General features: G+C 37.4%; 1 protein-coding gene across 1 annotated transcript in view; it reads right to left on the bottom strand.

Moving 5' to 3' along the window:
• The window catches only part of CRYBG1 (crystallin beta-gamma domain containing 1), a 39,583-nt gene that overhangs the window by 1,697 nt on the left and 15,016 nt on the right, over nucleotides 1-22,870 (bottom strand). Inside the window, exons 9-21 of the mRNA XM_032183592.1 lie at nucleotides 21,915-22,041; nucleotides 21,575-21,610; nucleotides 21,038-21,180; nucleotides 20,176-20,302; nucleotides 19,912-20,057; nucleotides 13,680-13,806; nucleotides 13,455-13,487; nucleotides 11,522-11,631; nucleotides 11,131-11,260; nucleotides 7,475-7,614; nucleotides 5,556-5,679; nucleotides 4,144-4,302; nucleotides 1,151-1,313 (exon numbers count right to left, since the gene is read on the bottom strand). Coding sequence (XP_032039483.1) covers nucleotides 1,151-1,313; nucleotides 4,144-4,302; nucleotides 5,556-5,679; nucleotides 7,475-7,614; nucleotides 11,131-11,260; nucleotides 11,522-11,631; nucleotides 13,455-13,487; nucleotides 13,680-13,806; nucleotides 19,912-20,057; nucleotides 20,176-20,302; nucleotides 21,038-21,180; nucleotides 21,575-21,610; nucleotides 21,915-22,041 — 1,565 coding nt within the window. The remainder of the gene's footprint in view (nucleotides 1-1,150; nucleotides 1,314-4,143; nucleotides 4,303-5,555; nucleotides 5,680-7,474; nucleotides 7,615-11,130; nucleotides 11,261-11,521; nucleotides 11,632-13,454; nucleotides 13,488-13,679; nucleotides 13,807-19,911; nucleotides 20,058-20,175; nucleotides 20,303-21,037; nucleotides 21,181-21,574; nucleotides 21,611-21,914; nucleotides 22,042-22,870) is intronic.

Raw genomic sequence — 22,870 nt, 5'->3', positions numbered from 1 at the left:
CATCAGACCTACCCATGGTGAAGTCCTTCAATTAGTGCAGAATATGTAATGTGCTTTTAACATGATTAACTGAAGACAAGTTGGTGCAGCAGTACTCCTACTTTTTGGAGCAACTCAGAACTGACTTTAAAAAAAAAGACTCTCCTTTGTCTCCTCTTAGGGTCTTTCTGATAAATTTTAAGTTAATTGTCACTAGCTTTATATGGCAGTAAAGCGAATTTATGAGTATTAGTGCCAGTGTTGTATCACGGTCAGACATCACATAGCCCTTACCTCACAGTTCTGCCAGTCCCGTCCCTGTTAGTCCCAAAGTGCTGACTGTTGACTGGGAATTGTCTTTTTTGTTGTTGTTGTTGTGTTTGTTTCTTTTGCAATTGTTATAGCTAATGTGTCACAGCATTAATCCAAAATTACTTCTTAAATTACTAAAGAATTAACAGCTATATGATTAATATCCCCAAAATGCAGAGTTATGTAGGAACATCTAATCATAATTTTGCTAATCATTCCATTTGCTGCTTTATCAGACCTATGAAATTATGAAAGCCAACGCAGTTCAGAAGCAGTATCTACACGAAACAAATTGCTGTGACAACAGCTACAGTACAACATGCACAGAATTAGGCTGCTACAACGGAATCTGATGTTGACAATAAAGGTATAGCCATTAACAAACAAACAAAAAAAACTTTTTGCATCTAATCACATCAGCGTACAAGCCTGCCTTTGCTTTCCTAATATCCCTTGGCTATTGCATCTCCAACTACTATATAAGAAAATTTGCTCTGCACAAATTAAAGTTAATGAAAAGCTAGGTAAGAGAAACCTAGCTTCAGCATTTTTGAATAATTTAATTATATTCACATCGCCCAGTGCCAAGTAAAATTAGCTGAGGGTATCTACACTGAGTGGACACCAGGAATACAAGATAAGCAAGTACTGTGAGTTACTAAACTCTGTGTAGGAAAAATGAGATGAAGTCCTAGGGCCTGTATAATTCAGGAGGTCAGACTAGCTAATCGGGTCTTCTCTGATTCTAGATTAAAGTAGCTCTAACACCATCCTTAATTTATAGGCACGTTTAGTGCCTATCCCACTGTAAACACCATGTAATTAAGACACAATGTAATGAGATAACACATTTGCTTACCTTTGATATCTAAAACCAGCTTCGGCTTCATCTTGCTGTAAATCCTGCCATCAGGACTAATATGCCAATACTGTTTGTCTTCATTCCGCTCAAATGACAGACCGAGTTTAGAGCCAGGAGTTATAAGATTTCCAACAATTGTCAAGCAGCAATCCTCTGCCATCTATATAACCAGAAAGGCAACAGCAATTACTCAAAAGCCCTTATTTCTAATATCCACTGGTTTTTAATCAGATAGGAGGGAGGGACGTAAGCAGGCGAGAACAGAATGTAAGACCGACTTTCCCCTAAAGGAATGCATTTTTCCCCTAAACTCCAGACTATTTATTTTTCCTTTTGTTCCTGTTTCTGCTGACACTCTCCACTACATAAGAATATTAAAATAACCATGTTGTATCAGATCAAAAGGTGCAATTAGCACCTGCCTCTAGCAGTGGCCAATAACAGATGCTATGGAAGATTACATTCACTCTGTTCTTGTATGCTGCATATTCCTGCTATGCTCTCCCTGTCTGCAGCAATTTCTAGCCCAGGGACTTTTCCATGCAGAGCCGGTATCCTTAATATCTGGACGTTTTCTGCCCCATGTATGAGTTTGTTACTCACTACTTACTGAGATCAATGTAACCCTTTTACATGTACACTCTTCCGTATCATAACCTTTCTGTAGCAAATAGTTCCACATCTTTGCTACTACTATAAAAAAAATCATATCTTTGATACACAGCTACAGGCTTTATTTGATGGTCTCCTTGCTGCACCGCCCCTTATTTTAGGGGATGGCTTGTCCACACTACCTGTAGTCATACCTACTTAGTCTCTTCCTCACATGGAGGCAATCCACCTCCTTTGATTTTTTTTTGTTGTTGTTGTCATTTTTCTTTAGTCTTTTCTAGTTCTGCAATAACACTTTGAGGTAGAGAAAGGACAAAACTGGGCACGGTAATGAAGTGTCTGAATTTCACAGTACATCACAATGGTATTTTGTTCTCTGTTCTGTGATTCTTTTCCTAGGCATCTGTACTACTGGATGTCAAAACTCTGCAAATTTCTTTATTGGTTAAAAAAAAAAAAAAAAAAAAAAAAACACTGGCAAAAATCAAGGTTACTTAGCAAGAATGTCAAGGCTGTATTAGCAGTAAATTGTAGTGAACTATTTTGTGGGAACTGATTTTCAATACATCACCACGAGCCTTCTTTTAACTTCTGTATTGACAGCAGTTTTAAACATCCAAGTGCCATCGTCAGTATGACCCTAAATTATTAAATACACAGTTTTGAGATTGTAGAACTTCCTCCTGTCACAACCCAGAATTGAAATACAACTATAATGTTGGTCAATTTAGTTCTCATCACTAACTAATTTTTTTTCTACTGGGATGTTGGAGGATTCAAAGCATGCACCTTACAAAGGTTCATGAGGTGCCTGCTTCATACATCTCTAAGACTCATCTCGACTGAGGAGACACAAGTTCTTCCCTGCTATTTGTATCTGATTGTGACAAATGAGAGGAATGATTTTGATATCCTGCTTGGTTATCTCACCTACCTAAAAACGTCAGGCACAGCTCAAGTTGATACAGTGACCCTGAGTCAGTAAGATGACCTAACTTACAGGCACAAAGGCAGAAGCTCTTCCAAGGAGCTATGTCTGCCTGTGTGCACGCACCTACCCATCCATGAGCTTATTTTTTTCTGAAATGCAGTGAAAACCACCTGTTTGTGCAAAATACAAAGATTTTTCTGCCATTCAATTGAGAGATGGCAGAGCTCCATGAAGAGTTCAGTGATTTAAGATCAACATTGTCATCCTACACTCCATACTCAGCTAACAGGACTGCCTAACAGCACACGCTGTGCATTTTCCGTGCACAGCAAAATTATGCTATGGACTACATTGACAGTGAAAAGAAACCAAAGAGCATTTATCCATAATCATGTACTATCACACTGTTGTGATATGAATATACTATTTCCAACAACATGTTTGAGAGAGGCCGTCACGACAGAAGTTTTGTGTGTGATATTAAAGCTTTTAGCTTACTGAGCACCATTTCACTGTCTGCATAAATGCCTTTCACCACTGCCTGTGTCCTGTAAACATGTCCAAACAATGCCTTCGCTTATTAACAGCAAGATTCTCCCCTCCAGCATAGATGACGTGGTTATAAACCTCTCCTTTGAAGTTATACAATCCTATAGAAAAAGTTCACATGATTCTTTGCAGTCAAGCTGTTTAACAGTATTAAAGTAACTTAATTTTCTTTGGCCTGCATCCCTACCTAGGACTGTTCATGCTTAAACATTATGAGCTGCAAATACCTCTGCTCACCTCAATGACAATTCACACATGATTAGTTTTATGGACTGTGAGAAAAGTAGGACCTCATTTGGAAACTTGCATGGAGGAATGGAAAAAGGGTGGAATTTGACAAATATGGAATTACGAGCAACGGAGGGGAAAAAGTAGGATTTGATCTTTAAGCTTGCTGAATGCAGAAGAGGATATAACCTACAGCAGACTAATCTACCCACCACAAAGAACTACACGTAGCTGCAGGTGTACAATTGATTATCAGGAAGGTTCTGCATTTTAAAAGGTCTCCCTAGCTTTGATATTTTTTGTGATATTTTCACCGTGGAGAAAGTAGAAGGAGCTTGTGAAAAGCACAATGATCTTCCAGTGTTGACTGTGTTTATAAAGCTACAGTTCTTTAGGGTAAATCACAACTAAAGTCTCAGAATTTCTATTACATCAAGCAAAGGTGTCATACAACAAGTTTATGTCACCTGAAAAAGCCAGAGGTCAATGAAAATCAAAATAAAAAAAACATACCAAACCAACAAGAACAACCAAAAACTCCATTAAAAAAAAAAAAAAGTTCTATAGCTAGAATTCTTAGAAAAATTAAGACAATATAATAACAACCAAATTCGGTGAGTCCTGCTACTGAAGAGCAAAAGAGATAATTCATATTGAAATTGAACCCTACCCGGCATCTTATGAATCCATCCTGATAAACCCAGATTTGATCTTCCGAGTCTGTATCTTCGGCAACCTGTATTCTGAGAAGATTCAAGTTGTCTAAATTTCCATCCATTGACACAAATTTCCCCGTTTCCTTGTTACGGAGCCTGAAGTACACACGTTTCTGCAGAGAAAGTGAATAAATAAACAAAACCAGAACTCTAACCACAATCTCTTTAGTGCAGAACACATCCTGCACTGGTTAACTTCAGAGCAGTTGCTACTCAGTTCTAAACCTGGTGAGTGTCTTTCACAAAGCTTAACTTTTCTGTTTGAGAATTTTATTATTTATTACTTATTTACTTTTTTACTCTTATTACTAATTTATTTGAGGATTTTATTTATTATCCTTACTTAAGACAAGTCAAGATTTTATATTCTGCTCAGACACTTAGTTTTAAGCTTGCCTATACACAGTGGAAGGCTAAGAAAGTTTTGAATTCAGAACAGCACCGACTTTACTGTGTTAAATTCTAGTATAGATAGATGCTTCACAAAGGGTGCACTTGTGCAGTGCTGCTTATGTCACTGGCAGCAGCTATTACAGTGCACATTCATGCTGCGGCTTGTTTCATATTCACATTTCTGTTTAGACAAGCTCTCAGCCAGGGCAGTCAAAATACATTATTCCTAACTCTGCTTACGGCTATACAAAGACAACTCTCTGACAGTAAGCAAATGCCTTTCTTACCAGTGTAAATAATCTGTGAGTTATAAAAAGTTGTCTCCTCAAAAAAATACAGCCCAGCAAGAACTTCTAATGTTAAAGCTCAGAGGACTGCCACAGCATTTGGACCAAATCACATGGTCTCTATTTAGAGAGCAACACAAAAATAACAACACGAGAAGTTTTGCATGAGATTTGAAAATTATTCTGCTACATAGTAAGCACAGAAGGACTTTTCATCCCCTAAATCAACATCTTATCACTGCTACTTGAAGTAATCCAACATTATTGACCAGTTTTCTTGTTGCTCCGAAAATAACGTAGATAGTACAGACAGTATACCAGTGACCAGTTTGGGAGTTAATTATAAAGCAACTTGAAATAATTTTTATGAAGTAGTTATATCCATTATTTGTTTGATTTATTTGTTAGTTCAAATTATTTAGCCAAACCTTACATGCTGTCTTCAATATTTTGGTTTAGACCACGTTTAATGAACAGTTTAAGCAGTAGAAATGCAAAACCATGTAGCATATTCAAATAACTTTTACTAAAATGAAACTGTAGAGTGATTTCTGTATACAACTGGCATTGATGAAGCTTGTGACGTGCATCAAGATTTTAATGTTGCTTTCATCTGCATAATATCCCACCACTCCATTACCCAATACAAATTGGTACTTCACAACTTCCCTTCAGAGCCCACTCACCTGCAGTAAAGGTCTCAGAGAACCTATCTGATGACAGCCACTCAGTTTATACCAATCCGGAATTTCACTTGGTGATAAAAACATCTGACGCCCCCTGTAATTACTATGCTCATAGATTATCCATCTATGAGGGGAAAAAAAAAAAAAGAAAAAACACAATGCTTTTGCTGCCAAATCCTGCTTTAGAATCAATAAATAGATATAACACAAATCTGACTCACAAGATAGTAGTTTTTAAGTACTTAAGCCAATGACCCATAAATAATAAAATCATGTTCTGATTTAGATCAACAGCATTAAGATGGGTATACAGGATTTCACATTTTAAAGTCTTGTTATTTAAAAATTACAAGTTGAATGAAAACAAAACATTTTCTTGTCTTAAAGGAAGAACAGTGATTTGAAGTTTCATGTTTTCAGGAACACGCTCACCTTAATTTTGGAGCTTTCTTATGGCCTGCTACACATTTATCCCCATATGTGAAAGTAAGAGAATTATAAATGGATCTCTCTTCACTAAGAAGACCCTCTTAAAATGGGGAGACACATTAGGAACAAGTGCACTCGAAAGCCAGATAAACTCCAGAGGTCCTTTCCAACCTAAGCTGTCCTGTGATTCAGACCAGCAGCTGACACTACTACAATGAAATCAGAATTTTTATATCACAGTCTGTACCTTCACAATGATCACAGTGATCAACCAGAAAAGACTTCTACATTCGCTGGACAGGAAACCTACACAATCCACCACTCCATTACCTGGAACCATAATAACCATGTTCTTGGCAAAGAAACAACCTGATACTTGGCTTCATGTTATTTCCCCTTATAGAAAGTGAGAATCAGCTACATCGTGGTTATGGTGAGAGATGCAAAAAATCTCAGGATACTCAAAGATATAGCACGTGTATCTTCTGCACAGCTTTTCTCAAGACCTTTGGGTTTCAAACTTCCGTTCAATGAGCTAAGGAAATCCTTGACCCATTTATCCAGATGGGCAGAATGGTTTGTGCTAAAGACCTGGTTTGAACTATCCACTTGAGGGCGGTATTAAGCTGTTCAACAGCATCTCATACATATGCTTCAGAAATTTACCTCTTCAAAAGAACACATTGAAATGCAAAGCAACACGGACATATCATTTAAAAAAGAAGCATGATTCTTCAAGTTAGAAAAAACTTACAGCAAGTATCCTGGAGGTAAAGGCTTGCATCAGAAAAACACAAGAAAAGAAATTTAACAAAACTGCTGAGGTACTAGAAGAAGCTAGCAGAATAGTTTTCAAAATACTTCCAGACAGTTTTTAACCATCACAGATTAGTTTTCTTAACGTGATCTTCTGGAGTAAATTCAGAGAACAAATCTGCTTAAAAATAGCTTATGAATTTAACTGATAAATGTATATCCAAAAGTTTGACCCAGTTCCTGAAGTGAAAGGATTTACTAATGAGGAGTTACTAATGCCAAAAAGGGCAGGTCATGATCTGATTGTATCTGTGTCCATAACATCTAGGAAAAAGAATGAATACAAAGCTTATTAAAACATCTTGAACCTACATTTTGAATGTAGGATACAGATCATGAACTGCATGATTTGGTATGATCAAGACGTAAACCAAGAGCACAGGAGTTCGTTTTAAGGTTGCTGCCTATACAAACTACCTTTTATAATGTAGTAGGAGAGATAGGACCAGTTTCATTGTGAGCTTTATTCAAATTCATTGCAGCTTCTTAGAAAAGCACAGGGCATTTTCTTGTGAGTAATTACGTTGTAGAAACAGGAAGAGAATAAATTTCTGTAAGTACGATGTGCACTGAGCATATTATCTTATTTTATTTGCCTTGGTCTCTAACACGTGTATTTTTTCTATTGAGTAAGCACATAATTCTAAAGAATCAAGATGTGGTTTTGAACTTACATGCCACCAAGGACTTGAACTGAAGCTATTAGAGGATTATATCCCAGGAACCGCAGATTTAAGATTTCTGTACTGAATTCGATTTTCTTTCCTTGGAAATGCACCTTTTCAAAAAGAGCTATGCACGGCTCAGACAGCTCCTGTAAAAAGAAGATGAGCATTTCTATAGGATGTTAGAAGTCCAAACGGTGACTGTGAACTTCATTTCTCCACGCGACCCTTTAATATTAGAGTTTTCTGCTCGATTGTGTCAGCTCAAAGACCCTGAAAAATATTTTTGCTCTTCAGTAGATTACTTAAAGGAAACAAACAAAAATGCCACAAAAAGACCTTATACAAAACACACAAGTAGTCTTCTTCCATTCAACATAAGACTTCCTTATCATGACACATACAAATGTCTCCATGATCAATTCTTGCATATCTTAATGATATTTTAAAACATATTTAAATTAACGCAATATCCCTCTCCCATTGCACTAACCTCCATTCATTGTAAGAATTTTCATCTTCAGATCTGAACGCACAGTAAACTAATACTGATTTCTACAGTTTCAAACGATGACAGCCTTGTCAACACTGCCTATTGCAGTTTTCATTTTTAACTGATACTGGCTTAGCCTACTATAAAAATCTCTCACTAGACAAAAGCTTCAAGATTCATACTTCTGAGGTGAAATTTATGACTCAGGCAAAAACATCTGAATCTTCCCAATGGCTCAAGGGTGATGATTCTCCTCCCTTTCTGTCAAAATGCTTCTGGTTTCAAAAGGATCCTACCCACATGAAACTCCCTGTATCACTGAATCAATCCATTTTAACTGGATAACTTCTGGATAATGAACCTGGGATTCTCTTCTGTGTGGCAAGTATCTGTAGTGGATTGGAAACAGCTTCTCACAATTAAGGCCCTTACTTGGAAGTTGGGAGGTAAGGGTTTGAAATCCCTCAGGGTAAAATTAATTAAGCTGGAGTGTCCTGGTGTCACAATTTACAGTCATAGATAGGGAGTGGCAGAGTCATTTCTTTCTCACAAGTCTTCCAGTCACAACTGAGTAAATCCAATGGCATAGCCAGAAGAGCTCTTTATTGCTGGCATGTTTTCGGCATGCTTGAAACACATCAACAGATCAGGAACACCCAACGTGAAGCAAGGTCTCAGACTCACAGCTGGCCTCAGGCATGGAAACAGGCCATGTCAAAGCAGAGGTGGCTTCATATGCACACAGCAGCAGGTTATGTCTTTACCAGGAAAAATCTAATGTCAATTTCTAGACATTACTTAAATTCCTCTTTAACCTTCCTTCAGACGGTTAAGGGCTCAGATAATGGTGATGCTAATGTAGCATTATCATCTCAGCAGCAGCCCAGGTTATCACATAGCAGCAGAGCTATGCTCCTGTTTGCGTGCATGTTATTAGTTTGTGGAAAATGCCAAAGAGGCCTTTTAGCTTACTCCAAAATCAGAGTAGACTAATCCCACCATCAAAGGTTAATGCAAGTTAGACTATTAAGCATCATCACAGGCAAAAAGCCCAACATGAACTATGATTATGTCCCAGTGTCTCTGAACCCTCAGCACCTGCCTTCCGTGATAGAAAACTGGTCAGACAGCAACCCTTGAGCCATATTCAATAGTTCAGAAATAACCTACTTAAAAAGAAAGCACAGAGACAGAAAAGGAAATCCTCAAGTTTTCAACCACACCTTCCACTCTGGGCATTTTTTAAGATTCAGCAGTAACACTTTTATAGAAGCATTCCCCACAGCAAGGAGTGCAAGGTCAGCTTAGAGTTCTCTAACTTGCAGTTCTTCCCATGTTCTGTATTATATGGAGCTGGCTCCCATGTATATCTACATTTAGCTATTTCATAGAGTTGCTCATTAAAAATGAGTATTTACAACATGACTCTAAGCCACACCCACAGTTGTTTTTGTAATATGTTCAGGGAACAGAACACATAGCAAATTCAAGAAGGAAGAACACTCTTCCATCTGCAACACAATTAGTTGGAGCATGCAAAGCAAGCATAATGAAGCAAGGATACTGAGCTTCTGAACAAAAAAAACCCGTGCATCTTGTATAGAAATGTCACAGAAAAGTAATGGGGAAAGTTGTGGGACCAGCAAATGGTGGGGAGGAATTAAAACTGAGACTGCCAAAAAACAGCCACAAAGTAAATATGACAGGTGACACTGGTATCTAGAATAATTAGTTCAAACTTCTGTTAAATCATGAAAAATGAACAGTATAATATGACCATTTCCATCTAAATTCTTACTCTCTGTATTCTGGTTTGCTACTAAACCACTGAGCAAAGCAACCCATTTTCCTCTTCTCCTCAGGTTAAGAAGCCTCTGAAAAAGAAAGCACCAGCAAATGACTTGCAGATAGACACATCTCTGCACTACTATTGAAACGTGACAAGTTGTAGGGCTAGAACAAGTTTCAGAAGCTTTCAGAACTTCAAGAAGCACAGAACTGACACATTTGGCTGTTTTACCACAACAGTCTCTGTCGCAAATAAATTTTCCTACAGAAAGCTGATCCTTCCAGTATGAAACAAGCATTTGAAACCCAAGAACTTGATAATGACATGTACAGAAGAGTCTGTTTTAATACATGGTGATCATCCACCACGTTTGGCTAGAACCACTTCTATTATTTTTAATATGATCTGTCTACTGGACAGACAAAGAGTTCAGAAGGCAGACATACTTGATGCAAATGTTTGTTTACACTGTACATCAAAATGCTCCAGAGACTTGAAAGAGGATGACACATTTCAGTTCTCCTTCGTTAACTGCTACATCACTGACAGGTTACCAAAATTACAGTGGAGTGCAATACAGTTGCCAAATTCAAAGGAGAGAGTCAATAATGCAGTCTTCCATTTTTAAAATGAGTACCACCTCTTCGCATAGTTGTAGTAAGCTCCTGGATTCTTGACTACATTTTGCTAGTAATTACTTGCAGATTCCATAAGTGATCTATCATAATGATTGGTTAAAGGCTTGAACAAACTAGTTTCTGACCACTGATGAGTTACAAAATATGTAAATGTTGTTTAGATTTGTATCCACTCCACATAACAACAGTGTGTCTGATTTTGCCAAATGGCATTTGGGCGTTGCTTTGCTTTATCTAGGAGGGTACATTGTTTCATGATGAACACAAATTGCATTTCCCTGATGCTAGCAATGGTGTTTTATAATTGCTTGCATTTCATGCAAAATTCTTGAGTTGAAGCCTGCTCTTTTTAACATGCACTTAAAAGCAAGGACCATAGTACAGATATTACTTCAGTCTGTCCTACTGATATTTCTCAAACTATTCTAAGTGATCTCTCCTAATCTCCTAATGGGAAATAAAACGTCTGAGACATCCTTAATTCATTTTACAGAAGTCCCTTCATAAGCTGTTGTTAGGAAGAGCAATGCCAGGCAGCTGCTTCCATGAGGTACTCTTCTTTGCAAAAACAGTACAGGGGTCCAAAACCTGACTGCAGATAGGACATTTCACTGCTACAGCATAGGGGAAAAAAAAAAAAAAAAAAAAAAAAACCCTGCTCTGTTGTCCACCCATCCCTATCATTTTTATTGTCACCAAAAAAAATGGGGAGATCAGAGACATGGTACTTATCTGCTTTACTTACAGTATTTATAATCTGTAATGATTTTAGAACTGTTTGGGGTGAACAACCCATTGCCATCAGATCAGGATAGATTCCTTCTTCTAACACATACTGGTTACCAGAGAATTCCTCCTGGTCAAACACTATGCAGCTGCAGGAAGGAGAAGAAATTGTCTTTTAATAAAACTGTAAAAAATAAACTGATGCTTATATTTCTTGGTCTTTGATAAGAAATACTGACAGAAACATCATTTACAATGTTCTGTCCTGAGAAGCTGAAGGTTGATACTGCAAAGCATTGTTCTTTGTAATTCCCCATAGATGAAACCATTTCAGATGTTAGAAAGCTGTTTGCTTTTTAAAATCTTTTCCCATTTTAGTGATTTCACAATATTCATTTGATGTAACTTACCTGCCACCTAAAACTTTTGAAGACTTCACTGCAAGTGAATCAATACATCTTGTGTTTTTTCCAAATATTTTGCAGTTACCCTTGAATTCAGGCTCTGAAAATAACTGGACCTTTAAACAACCACAAACATTTAAAAACATTTTATTCTTTAACCTTCATTAGCATGTCTCTACCATTATTTCAATGACTAGGTTACAATATACTTAAAACCCAGATTCCCTCAGTGACATATATTTTTTGTTACACCTCCTGTGTTGTTACCTTGGTATCTTGAACAAGGTTTGCAATACCAAAAGCTACCACTGGATGTTAAATCGTTTAGTAAGATATAAAATAATTCCAAGAACAATAACAAAGGCAGCTGCTTTGACTATCTACTGGAGATTATTTTTAAATCCCCACAGAATGGTCACAATAGGCACATCATTAGTAAAGGGTGATAAACTGTTCTGTTTTAGTTTCCTAAGCCATTTAATCTTCCAAATGCATTCTCTTTTCACTAAATGAAAGATGTCTGTTTCTCAGAACATAAATGGTGCATAATCTTGGCAAAGTACTCTGGAGCATGCCAACAGGTGTGGTATATATTCCCAGGACTGATGTGCCTGTTATAACTACAGTTACAGTCATGTCAGTTCTTTCTTTCTGCACTCTGAGAAAGAGAGGGTATGAAAGGATAAGTCACCTGGAGTCTTTTGTCCTTGTTGAAAAGAAGAAAAAAAATTCTGAGCAGCGAACCTGCTAATTTGGTTAGAGGATAATTAGCCCTGATCACACAGAAGTCATTCACATTATCACATGCCTACCAGCTTTATTCGCTCTTAACAGAGATACAAGTGCAGGCATGCACAGCACTTTCCAAAGAGGAACATGCTGACGAAGGATACAGTCTGTTGACTACAAGCCATTACTTCTTAGTTTCCTTAGGATAATGTCTTAATAGGAAACATAATATATAGATGTAAATATTTTTTTTTTTTTTTTTTTTTTTTATGTATACAGCAGAAAATAAGCAGCCTTAAGATTTTCATCCCCCCTAGTTTATACATCCTTATACAGGACATTCCAGTGAGGCATGCTACTAATTAAGAATGCAAATTGAGACAGCCAAGACTTTTCTCCTTGGTTTTTAGTTCCATGACATTATTCACAATTTGACTAAAAATAAAAGTAACTTTGTAAAGGGAAAAAGACAAAAAGGAGTGGAATTATGAAAGAATGAAAAGCTCCCCATTACTCTCACTGTCAAAAAAAAAAAAAAAAAGTATTATTCTTGCACACAGGAGAAAGTCCAACATACAAATACATTAACTCACTGAAAATACAAGTTCTCTGTCACTTCCTACACTTCATTATGGACAAATACAACCTCAACTTTTAAGCACACTAGGAAAGCAGTACTTGTGACTGAATGAGATTCACTTCAAGTATAACCACCATTAGCAGAACTGTTAACCAAAGAACTAATTTCTAAACAAATTAAATGTCAACTGTAAGTTTACAACACTTGTCAACTGTAAGTGTACAACAACGTCTAACTTGCAGAGCCTTTATCTTTGTAACAGGCTCCGGATACCTTCATTGGACACTGAAGCTCTGCATAGGTGGCTGCAGACCTCAGCTCCTCAGAACAACTGCTGATACCCCCAAACCGCTCACATGCGGACCCAAAATATTGCCTGGGCCCCCAAAAAATTTGGGGGGAACAGCTGGGTATTAAATCCCAGCTTTCCTGGAGTTCAACATGCCTTAGTTACGAGGCTCAGAAAGCAGTGTTCCTTCTTCACTTCACGAAGTTCTCAGTCTTTGTCTGACTAGTCAACTATCCATGCAAAAATATGCGTGACACAGTATAGAAAAAGCCTGAGGCCATTTGTGTGTTACACAGCTACTAATACATAGTACAATTCATGCACTTACAGAAGTATCTTACCTTGACTTTGCCCCTTTCACTTCCAACAATATCCTACAAAGGTTTGGAGAACAAAAGAGAAAAAAACAATAAGAAAAACAATTAAGAAGCACTAAATTAACAAATACACAAAAGCTTATTGCTAATTATTGTTGAAAGAATATACATAAACTGGATTTGATAGAAAAGACTACCTAGAAATACTTCAGAGAAACTTGCAAAACAAGAATAAAATGAACTCCTTACCATAACAATGGGTTGAACTGAAGATATTTTGCAATTCTTCCCCCCCCATGCCTCAATGCTGGGATAGAGCCCTTTATCCAGTATGTACTGCTCCCCTGTAAAGTCAGGATTCTCATATGCCACCCACCTAAGAGCAAGAGAAGAAAGCAATGAGTAAAAATTATACTACTTTTTCACAAAAAAAGTATATATTATCTTAATGTAAGAACAAATAAAAAAATTCTCCCCAAAATGACAAACGAATGCTATTAAAACCCTAAATAAACAAAAACATTCATCTGATACTCCAGAACTCCAGCAAATTTCACTTCCATTAGCCCCACCATGTCAACATGAACCAACTAAAGCAGACCACCAGATCAAATGCATCATCAGCGAGACACCTTTAGAACATACTCCAGGAAGAATATTCTGAGATACAGTTCTATTATTTTATCTAGATTAAGTTCTTCTCTAGAAAAGCAGATACATATCAGAATGTAACTGTTTTGGATAAACTAAAAGTCATCTGTACAATACAGACACATACAGGCAACATTAAAAAAATAGTATTCATAAACTTCAGTTTTTTTTAAGCAAACACACAGAGAACTTAACAGAAAGTTAAGCTGCAGCAATAGGTATATATGCTAATGAGGGTACACTGTTCCCTGCTTGGGATCACAGACATCAGCTGGAAGAACATCCTTGGCAGTTAAACATTAAAGCAATCAAAAATTTAACCAGATTAATGTATATAAATTCAAAGCAATTATTACGACTACGTAGACCTCATGCCTACCACAAGCCACAAACTCAGATTTCTGCAAACCCATAACTTCTGTCTCAGCCAGCATATGCTTTCCTGAAAGATGAGATAAACACTCTAGCTACTGGAAAAATCAACCAAATCACGTAAGTCTCTCCAACATTCAGTTGCCCCTTGCAATGTTTTATTACTACTCTGAAGGACCCACTATCAGCTAGCCTTGCTATGCATAGTCTGCTACATTCAAGAAACCTTCTATTAAAGCATGCTTCTAACCCAGAGTCCATACTATAAGCCCAGATAAAGTATTCCTGCATCAGTACTACCTTTGTTTTTGCCATAACCTACAGAAATTGTTGCCTTACACTTCTAGACTTCCAAAACTTTCCAATAATTACATTCTGGCTCTTTTGGAAACTTCTTTTTTTTTGAGGAGCGTACAGACATCAGAACTGGCCACAGTAACAGCCAAGCTTCATTCATTATATTCACGCAGGGATCAGGACATCTTCCTGGTTCTATGAGATAACAGCTGGTTGACTATGAATAGAATAATTTAGCCAACGAGTTACATAAGGAGTTATCCTATAGGTTATGCCAAAACCCACTTTCAGTGGAGTCTTCATACAGAATGTCAAAACTAACAAAAAATTGATATCATAAAGCAGTGAAACTACTGAATTTAGAATGTGCAGTGTAGGCTACCTCTCACCATCTAAATTCACCACAAAAAGATTTACATTTGCTGAGCAACTAGATTGTATTAAGCTGCAGTTTTAGCCCAAGAACAAACGCTGGAGTCTCTGCAGATACAAAAAATGGGATAACTTCAAACTGAAATAAAAGCTGTCTCACATGTACATACTGCAAGTATCAACTTCATATACATCCATGGCAAGTCCTCGTATAGTGATTCACATTTATCACTACTCACATCTCTTGGTTTGCCTCAGATATAATCAATTATTCCAAATTGTGATGCACTAATTACTTAAGGCACATTTCAAGGCACATTTCAAAATCACCTCACAGTAATTCATTAAAGAGACATTGGTATGTACAATAAATTAAGCAGAAAGTTCAGATGTCTCAGGTGTGTTTAGACCTGTATGCCACACATACCAAAAACTGTGAGGTTTCCTTAATCAATTTCTTGAGCAGATGCTTATTAGATTTTTAAGTGCACAGACACCAAGGTATAACTAGAAGGCATGGCAGTTTAACTTGATTAACGTCTATGAAAATAAGTGTTCCTGATTTTAAGTGAATGATAAAACACGCCAGATCCCTCCGCTAAGACTCTCTCAAAAGCAGTAATTTATTTTCCTCCTACCTAAAAAGAAGCCTGAATATAGAAGTAATGAATGTATTTCACTTTAAGCACATTTCTGCTGAAAACAATGGGATTTAAATTAATAAGCACTGCTCTCCCATGCAAGTCAGCCCATGTTGGAGGATTGCTAGAGCCAGGGCTTACTGGTGAAATACTTGTGCTTCTCCACTTTGTTCAGAAGCCCATGCAAGCTGCCAAGAGTGCTGGTAATGACGCCAGGGACAGGAAGCCGAATTCAGCAGCAGCTGAACCTGTCAGACCTCAAAACTATCCCCAGGATGAAGCGTTGCTTTAATCCAGCTTCTGACTAACCGGGAGGCCTGGAGAGCAGGAGGCAACCTCCATATCTGAGGGAAAGAGTCGCACCCCGGCTGCCAAGCACCACAAGAGCTCCAGTTTTACGCTGCAGTGTGGCAGCAACCTCCCTACCCCACAGGGAGCAACTTCTCTCAACACAGTAATTCTGTAACCCCCAGCCCAACAAATTGCCATAGTCAGGCTTAGCAACAGCCTCAGCCCAAGTCAATGCCAGAACCGTGCTGAATGCCTCATGCATCTGCACCAACTGTGCCACTGGAACCTGACAGGTAGAGAAAACTGACTCTTATATACTGCAAGTGATAGTACAGACAGAGTATCTTTCCCCAAAGCCTCAGTATGGGATGTCTAGTAAGAGCAACTCCAAACAGTCCCTGGAAGAACAGCCAAGAAATGAATCCTGAGACAGATACCTTGCTAAAAGATGGCTTTTCCTACGGTCAGCTCAGGATTCATCTTACCTACCTTTGTCTTTTAAAACATTGGCCATTTCTTATTACATATGCTCTTCCTACAATCAGCTGAGAGGACTAATCCCACTTTTTGTGTTGTTCAGACTCACCTTACAATAGGACAGACTACCTGCTGGAAGGGCCTACATCTCTTTCTCAGCTACAGAAGAAATGGTAATATCTTCATTAAACTAAAGGGCAAAGCTGTAAAAAGTTAAGGTCTCAGACACAGAAGCACTCCTTTAGGTCTGAAATAGAATCCATAATATTTAAGCCTTAAATACAACACGGAGACAACAGGTTTAAATCAGCCTATATAAGGTAACCATAGACCACGTGGGGCCAGGGAGAAAACTGGCACTTGCAGATTTTTAGCATGACTAACAGGGAGGAAGAGGTAATAAAATTCTCTTCATAGGAAAGAGGGGAAACAGGTTATTTACTGCACCCCTTTTTGCTTGTGATTTCTAGTACCAACGGACCTGTGAACTTGGATTTTGTGACTCCTTGAAAGGTTCTCTTCAGTGTTAGCTCAGCTCAGTTCAGACGTGGAGGGAAGAGGAAGCTTTGTTTGAAATGTCCTCCTGCAGAGTACCTAAGGGCTCTCAACCTTTTCAAACTTCTCAGTGGAGGTTTGTTCTTGTACATAGCGTCTTTAGTTTCCCTTACATTACCCCCTGCGTATGTCTAGATTCAATACATTACATTCTGGCTCCTGCATATGAACTACTCATCACTTAATGTTTCCTCAATATCCCTACACATATTTGCACTAGAAGCAGCCAAATCTGCACTATGGACTAATTACTTGAAAATTGGAAGGAAACCTGTAAGAATTACAGGACCACAGCAAAACAAACACCTAGGAAGAACACACATCTGTGAAGTTCTTCAACCAAGTTAAAAGACAGGGGCTTTTTCAGTATTTTTGGCAAAAGCTTTCCATGTTTACAGATAAAGAAAAGGCACATTTTGAAGCACACAATTCTTGCGATTTTGATCACTATTAAATATAAGCTTGAAGAATTATTAAGCAAAGAGGAAAGTCAAAATTGTACAACACAGTTCCTTTTAGTACTTGCTTAAACTTGTAAAGGGTGTTACCTCTTGCTACTAAATACTTTCATTTTCCACCACTAACAGTTTGCCAACTTTGGAGTAAAGATCAAATCCTACTTAAGAAAGAAAGGCCTCTCCTATTTTCAAGTAGTTTGAATTCCTTTCTCCCGCCCCAAACGATAGAAGAATAAAATACCCTGGATTTTGTGCTTGTCCAATTTCTGAAGAATGCTCAAAAGCAAATCATTTATTGATTTAAAAGGAGTCAATTTAATTTAAAAGGAGTCACTCACCATCTTTGGATATATTTTTCAATGTGTCTTTACAATAGATTAAGCAAAGGCATTGAAATATTGCTTGGAAGCATCCCTCAGAATCTATAGCCAAAAATTTTAATGCAGCCAGTTCCCCATTACCCCAAAATGAAATATTCATTCTCCAAATGCGGAGCTAGGCTGTCTTCAGCATACAGTTTAGAGATGCAGTTTACCTCAGAACTTGTTCAGTAATATCTGTGTTCTGCACTGTAAGCCTTTCTTTTCTTTGATATACCCTTTAAATTACAGAGCAATCAAATTAATTATGTGGGAAATACAGATCATAGGTTATCTGTTACTGCTGTAACTGCTTACTACAGATACCTGTAGTTAAAAAAAAATGTTAAGGAAGGTTCAGTGCTTCTTGCAGTTTAACTTTTTTTTTTTAATGAAGTATTTTTAATATGATACCAGGAAGGTTGCTTAGGACAAGCTTTTATTGAACCTGTAACAGTTCGCTGTGACATCATATATGTTCTAGTCTAAATAGCTCTGGGAATTGCTCAATGGATTATTCACCACCGTATGACTGATAGGAAGGGAAGATATAAAATTCTTCTACCTGAACAGTTACTTATCACTTAAAATAAAATATTTTATTACCAAGAATGACTTAACATGATTCACTCAACTACCTGACACACTAGCATTTACTAAGACCACCACCACAAAACTCTAAGAGGCTGGCAACCTCTTCGCAAACGAAAGGGTCGTACAAGACTGTAAAAGCTGAGTGGTGGTCACCAGTTACAAACAATACACCTAAATAAAAAAATAAAATTAATGCTACAAATTACACCTTTAAGAGACTAGAAGGTGAGATTACGGGAGCAATTGCAGAGTCTGTGGGACAAAGATTTTGTTTGTAATAACTTCTAGCCGCTTTTACCATCAAAGTATGGGAGTCACACTTAATTACTAGAATACTCATACAAAGTACGATTCCTATCTCAGCTGCAACAGTCACATTTACTAGAACAACTACACAGAGGGTGTGATAGGTGACCCACAATTTGTTTCCCAACCTTCAGAGATGACTCTTTCCCATGAATCTCCCTTGCACATTACAGAAGACAAAAGGGCACAGTGGCTTCAAAGGTCACCGTGCAGAAAAAACTGCTGTCACACCATATTGTACACAAATCAAATGCATTCCTTTGGAATGCACCGAGCTTGATTCTGCAGTCTCTACTCAGGCAAAATTTGCAGAGATATCACACAGATAACACACGGAAAGATTTAGGGTGTGGCTGGGCAAGGCAGATCTTTCAGCAAGTCACCTGCAGTCCAGACAAGGAAAGAGACTGTATATTGTGTGCTCTTAGAGTTTGTGTATTGGAGACATGATTGCTAATATTTGTTTATATTTCCAAAATACTTTGATGCAGTCTATAAGGCTGTGGAACTCAACCTGCAATTGATGTGCCCAACAAATCAAACATTAAGATTTACAAACTTATCAATTGCATGTGACAACACAAGAGGCACCAGGAATAGGAGTAGTCTTAACCAAAAGATTTAGGAACCTCAATGTAAAAAAATAAATAAAATAAATAAAAATAGTTTTTTTTTTTTTTTTTTACTACAACTATTAACCTATGGGATTCACTGCAAAAGCAATGTTACTTTCCAGAAAATAACTTCATTTTACACACAACCCTGAGAAAAAGCAAGGAATTTGCCTCAGGTCAATCATGCCAAGCCTAGAATTAGTTCCATAACAATTTTGCTGTTATGGAAATGCTTTTAAAAACACAGCCACAAGAACAAACTATTTTTACCTCTCTGATGAGATCTTATCTCATATACTATCATACTTTGCAAGTCAGCAAGCCAACATTTCCATGTTGTAGCCAACATGCTGTAGTCAAGGGCAGGAAATTTAATCTGAAGTTTCCACAGAGGCATTAGATATCAGAGTACAGAAAAACATCTTCAAACACAGAAATTCTAAGAAGTATACAAGCATATTTAAAATTAAACAACAGTTAAAAATATCACTTACACGCCACTTAGCACATTTATGGATTGTGTTCTCAGCCCATATCCAGTGTCTTTCAAATTGGAAATAATTCCTAATACATTAATGTTGGAACCCTTTGATCCAAAGTCTTTTTCACTGTACATTATCATATGGGAGCTTGTGAAGTCCTGTTCAAAAAAAAAAAAAAAAAAAAAAAAAAAAAAAAAAGAGAAGCACCATAAGGAAAATGCAACATGATGTTTCAATGCACTCAGGAGATTTCTACTGCACGTTCTTGGAACTTACACCAACAACAGGTCGCAGTGACTGCAACTCTTCATCATAGCCACCCCAGTCCGTCCAGTCCCGATACGCTCCTTCTTCCAGCAAATATTGATGGCCTTCAAACCCAGGCTTCTCGTAAGCAACCCAGCTAAATAACAACAACAGAATCTGTGTGTGAAAATGAATTGCCACTATGTCTTTTCAGGGAACAAAAAGATTTGTGAAATTTGTTCTTTTCTTTTCCTCTCTTCCATTGCATATATAGGAGTCTCCTAAATACTTTTTTCATTGACATTAATATAATTATATAATCCTTTCAAACAGGAAAAAAGTCCAATAAAAATACTTGCTAGACTTCCCGGAGGTAAAACAAAAAAGTGAAGAGTGACATTATGTTGACCACTCTTGGTGAAGAGACAAGGCACAAAAAAAAAAAACACAGAACAAAACACCACACACCACACCTTTCCTGGCTTGTTATGATAAAGAACTTCAAGTTAATTTGAGAAACCTTCGCTAACCAAAGCCAAATGAAATTCTGTAACTAATCCACACCTGAGGTTTAAAACAGTTAATCATGGAAACAGCACTACAACAGGAGAGAGGGAAGTTAGCTGACTTAGGCTGTTCTGTCAGCTTGGCAGCCTTTCTACCCCTTCTCTCACAACCGTGAAATCAGGGTGACAAAGAATGCAGTCATTGCTGTGAATGTTTGCAAACTTACCTCAGACAAACAAAAAAACCCACAAACTAAACCAAATCAACAACAACAAAACTAGGAAGACAAAAGCAAACAGGTACTGAATTTATCTACTGCAAATTCCAATCTACAGAGTTACCACTTCAGCTGAAGGGGAAATAGTGCTGGCGTTTTCCCACTTACATTCCTCCCAGTACTTTCATGGATCCCACTGATGTAAATGGAAGACTTCTCTTTTCTTCTGATTCCTTGTCATTGAGCATAAAGATCTCTGATTCTACTTCCACATGTCTTCCTTCAAAGAAAGGCTTCTCATAAATGACTACCTGTCACAAAAATGAAGTAAAAGAAAAGCTGCAGAGCATGATAGATTCTGACAACAGTCAGTTTCTTTTGTATGGGTGCCTAGAGGAAGAAGATACTGAAACTAAGTAATGGGGTCTCTTTTTAAGACATCTTCCCTTAGACACACAACATTGGGGCTTAAATGTTCACTCCTTGTCAGCATTATCCAGATAGATGTTAGTACTGTCATGTACATGTGATAGATGCAAAAATTTTACAGAAATTACAGTTTCATGGTGTGGTCGCATGCCGCATGACCAGCCTCTAAGCCATCAGTAGTCAGTACACAATCAAGATAGATTTATCCACCCACATGTAGTTCATGTGTATGTTGATAATATACCTTTCAAGAATCAAATAAATACTGATTTTTACCTTTGGCTCTCCAGCACATTCAACTTTGCGACCACCCTGTTGGAAAGGAAAGAAAATAAAAAAGAGAGAAAAATAAGTAGTCACCTATACCAAGTTGTCATCAACTCTTCATAAGAAGCTGGAATTAGGATGAAATCTTTTTTGTAGGCCACAAATAGAGAACAAGAAGATTAAAAGCAGAAATAGACACAATCAGATGTTAAAAGTTCAAGAATTTTATCGGCTAAATTTTTATTTTATTTTAAAGACATTTCTGTGAGGCTTGAGATTTAGTCACCTTAACATACTATTTCTAACATATAAAAGGCAATGTAGCTTGCAAGTAATAACAACATTTTACCATTTTCAAGGGCCTCATGGACCTAATATAGGCTTCTTTCTTCTCCCAGAAAGCTAGATTAGGATATTCACCAGGCTCCAGCATTAAAGGGACTCCCTGGAAACCAGGTTCTTCATAAATTAGCCATCTAAAGTAGAGGAGGAGTGGAAAGCAAGAATTAAAATAAAAACATTTCTAAACAGTAAAGAACAAGACAAAGTGTTTACTTTAGAAAAAATATCACTGTACTCCTAAAAAACCTTTGTTTCTTTGTCTTTACCACTGAAGTTCCCAACTATAAGCTGGTGTACTGGCAAACTTCTGTGTCTGTGCAGGAACCACTGACAATGCATGTTTTGTTTGAGCAGGCTAAAAAAATCAGTACAGTGAACAGGCAGTGAGGAATTTGACTCCGTCTTATCTGGGGGCATCATCAGTTTTAGACTGAAGTTTCAAGATTTAAGGTTACTGTGTATTATTTTTAGAATAGCTTTAAAATACTCAGAATAAATTTTCTAGAAGCTGAAAATCTCTGCTACCCTAGACTTGGATTTATTGCAAAATCTGATCGATACAGAACTCTAATCTTTTGTTGCTAATTAATATGTTAAAAAAAAAAAAAAAAACAACAACAACAACAAAATACTTCTTTGAAATCTACTTCCAAATTACTGAGCGGGACAGCAACAGAAGTTTTTCAAAGCTTTTTTAACCAGTAATCACTTAAGACGTGTTCTGAGCTGATGTTAACTGGCACGAGTTAGCATAGTTTCATTGCAGACATATGGTTCCAAAGAAACAAAGAACTTTAATTTTATTGGTATCTATAGCCAAATATTAGATGCATTATGTGCTTCATAGTCGCCCCCTGCTCAGTAAGCCCTCAGCTTCACTGCAAGAATTTAAACACATGGGAGACCAAAGAGAGAGTACAATCAGAAGATAATGGTACGTTGCCTCATTTTTGTTGGCAGCTT

This window comes from Aythya fuligula, chromosome 3 (genome assembly GCF_009819795.1).
Source record: "Aythya fuligula isolate bAytFul2 chromosome 3, bAytFul2.pri, whole genome shotgun sequence".
Lineage (NCBI taxonomy): Eukaryota > Metazoa > Chordata > Aves > Anseriformes > Anatidae > Aythya > Aythya fuligula.
This window is presented reverse-complemented; position numbering and strand designations above follow the sequence as displayed.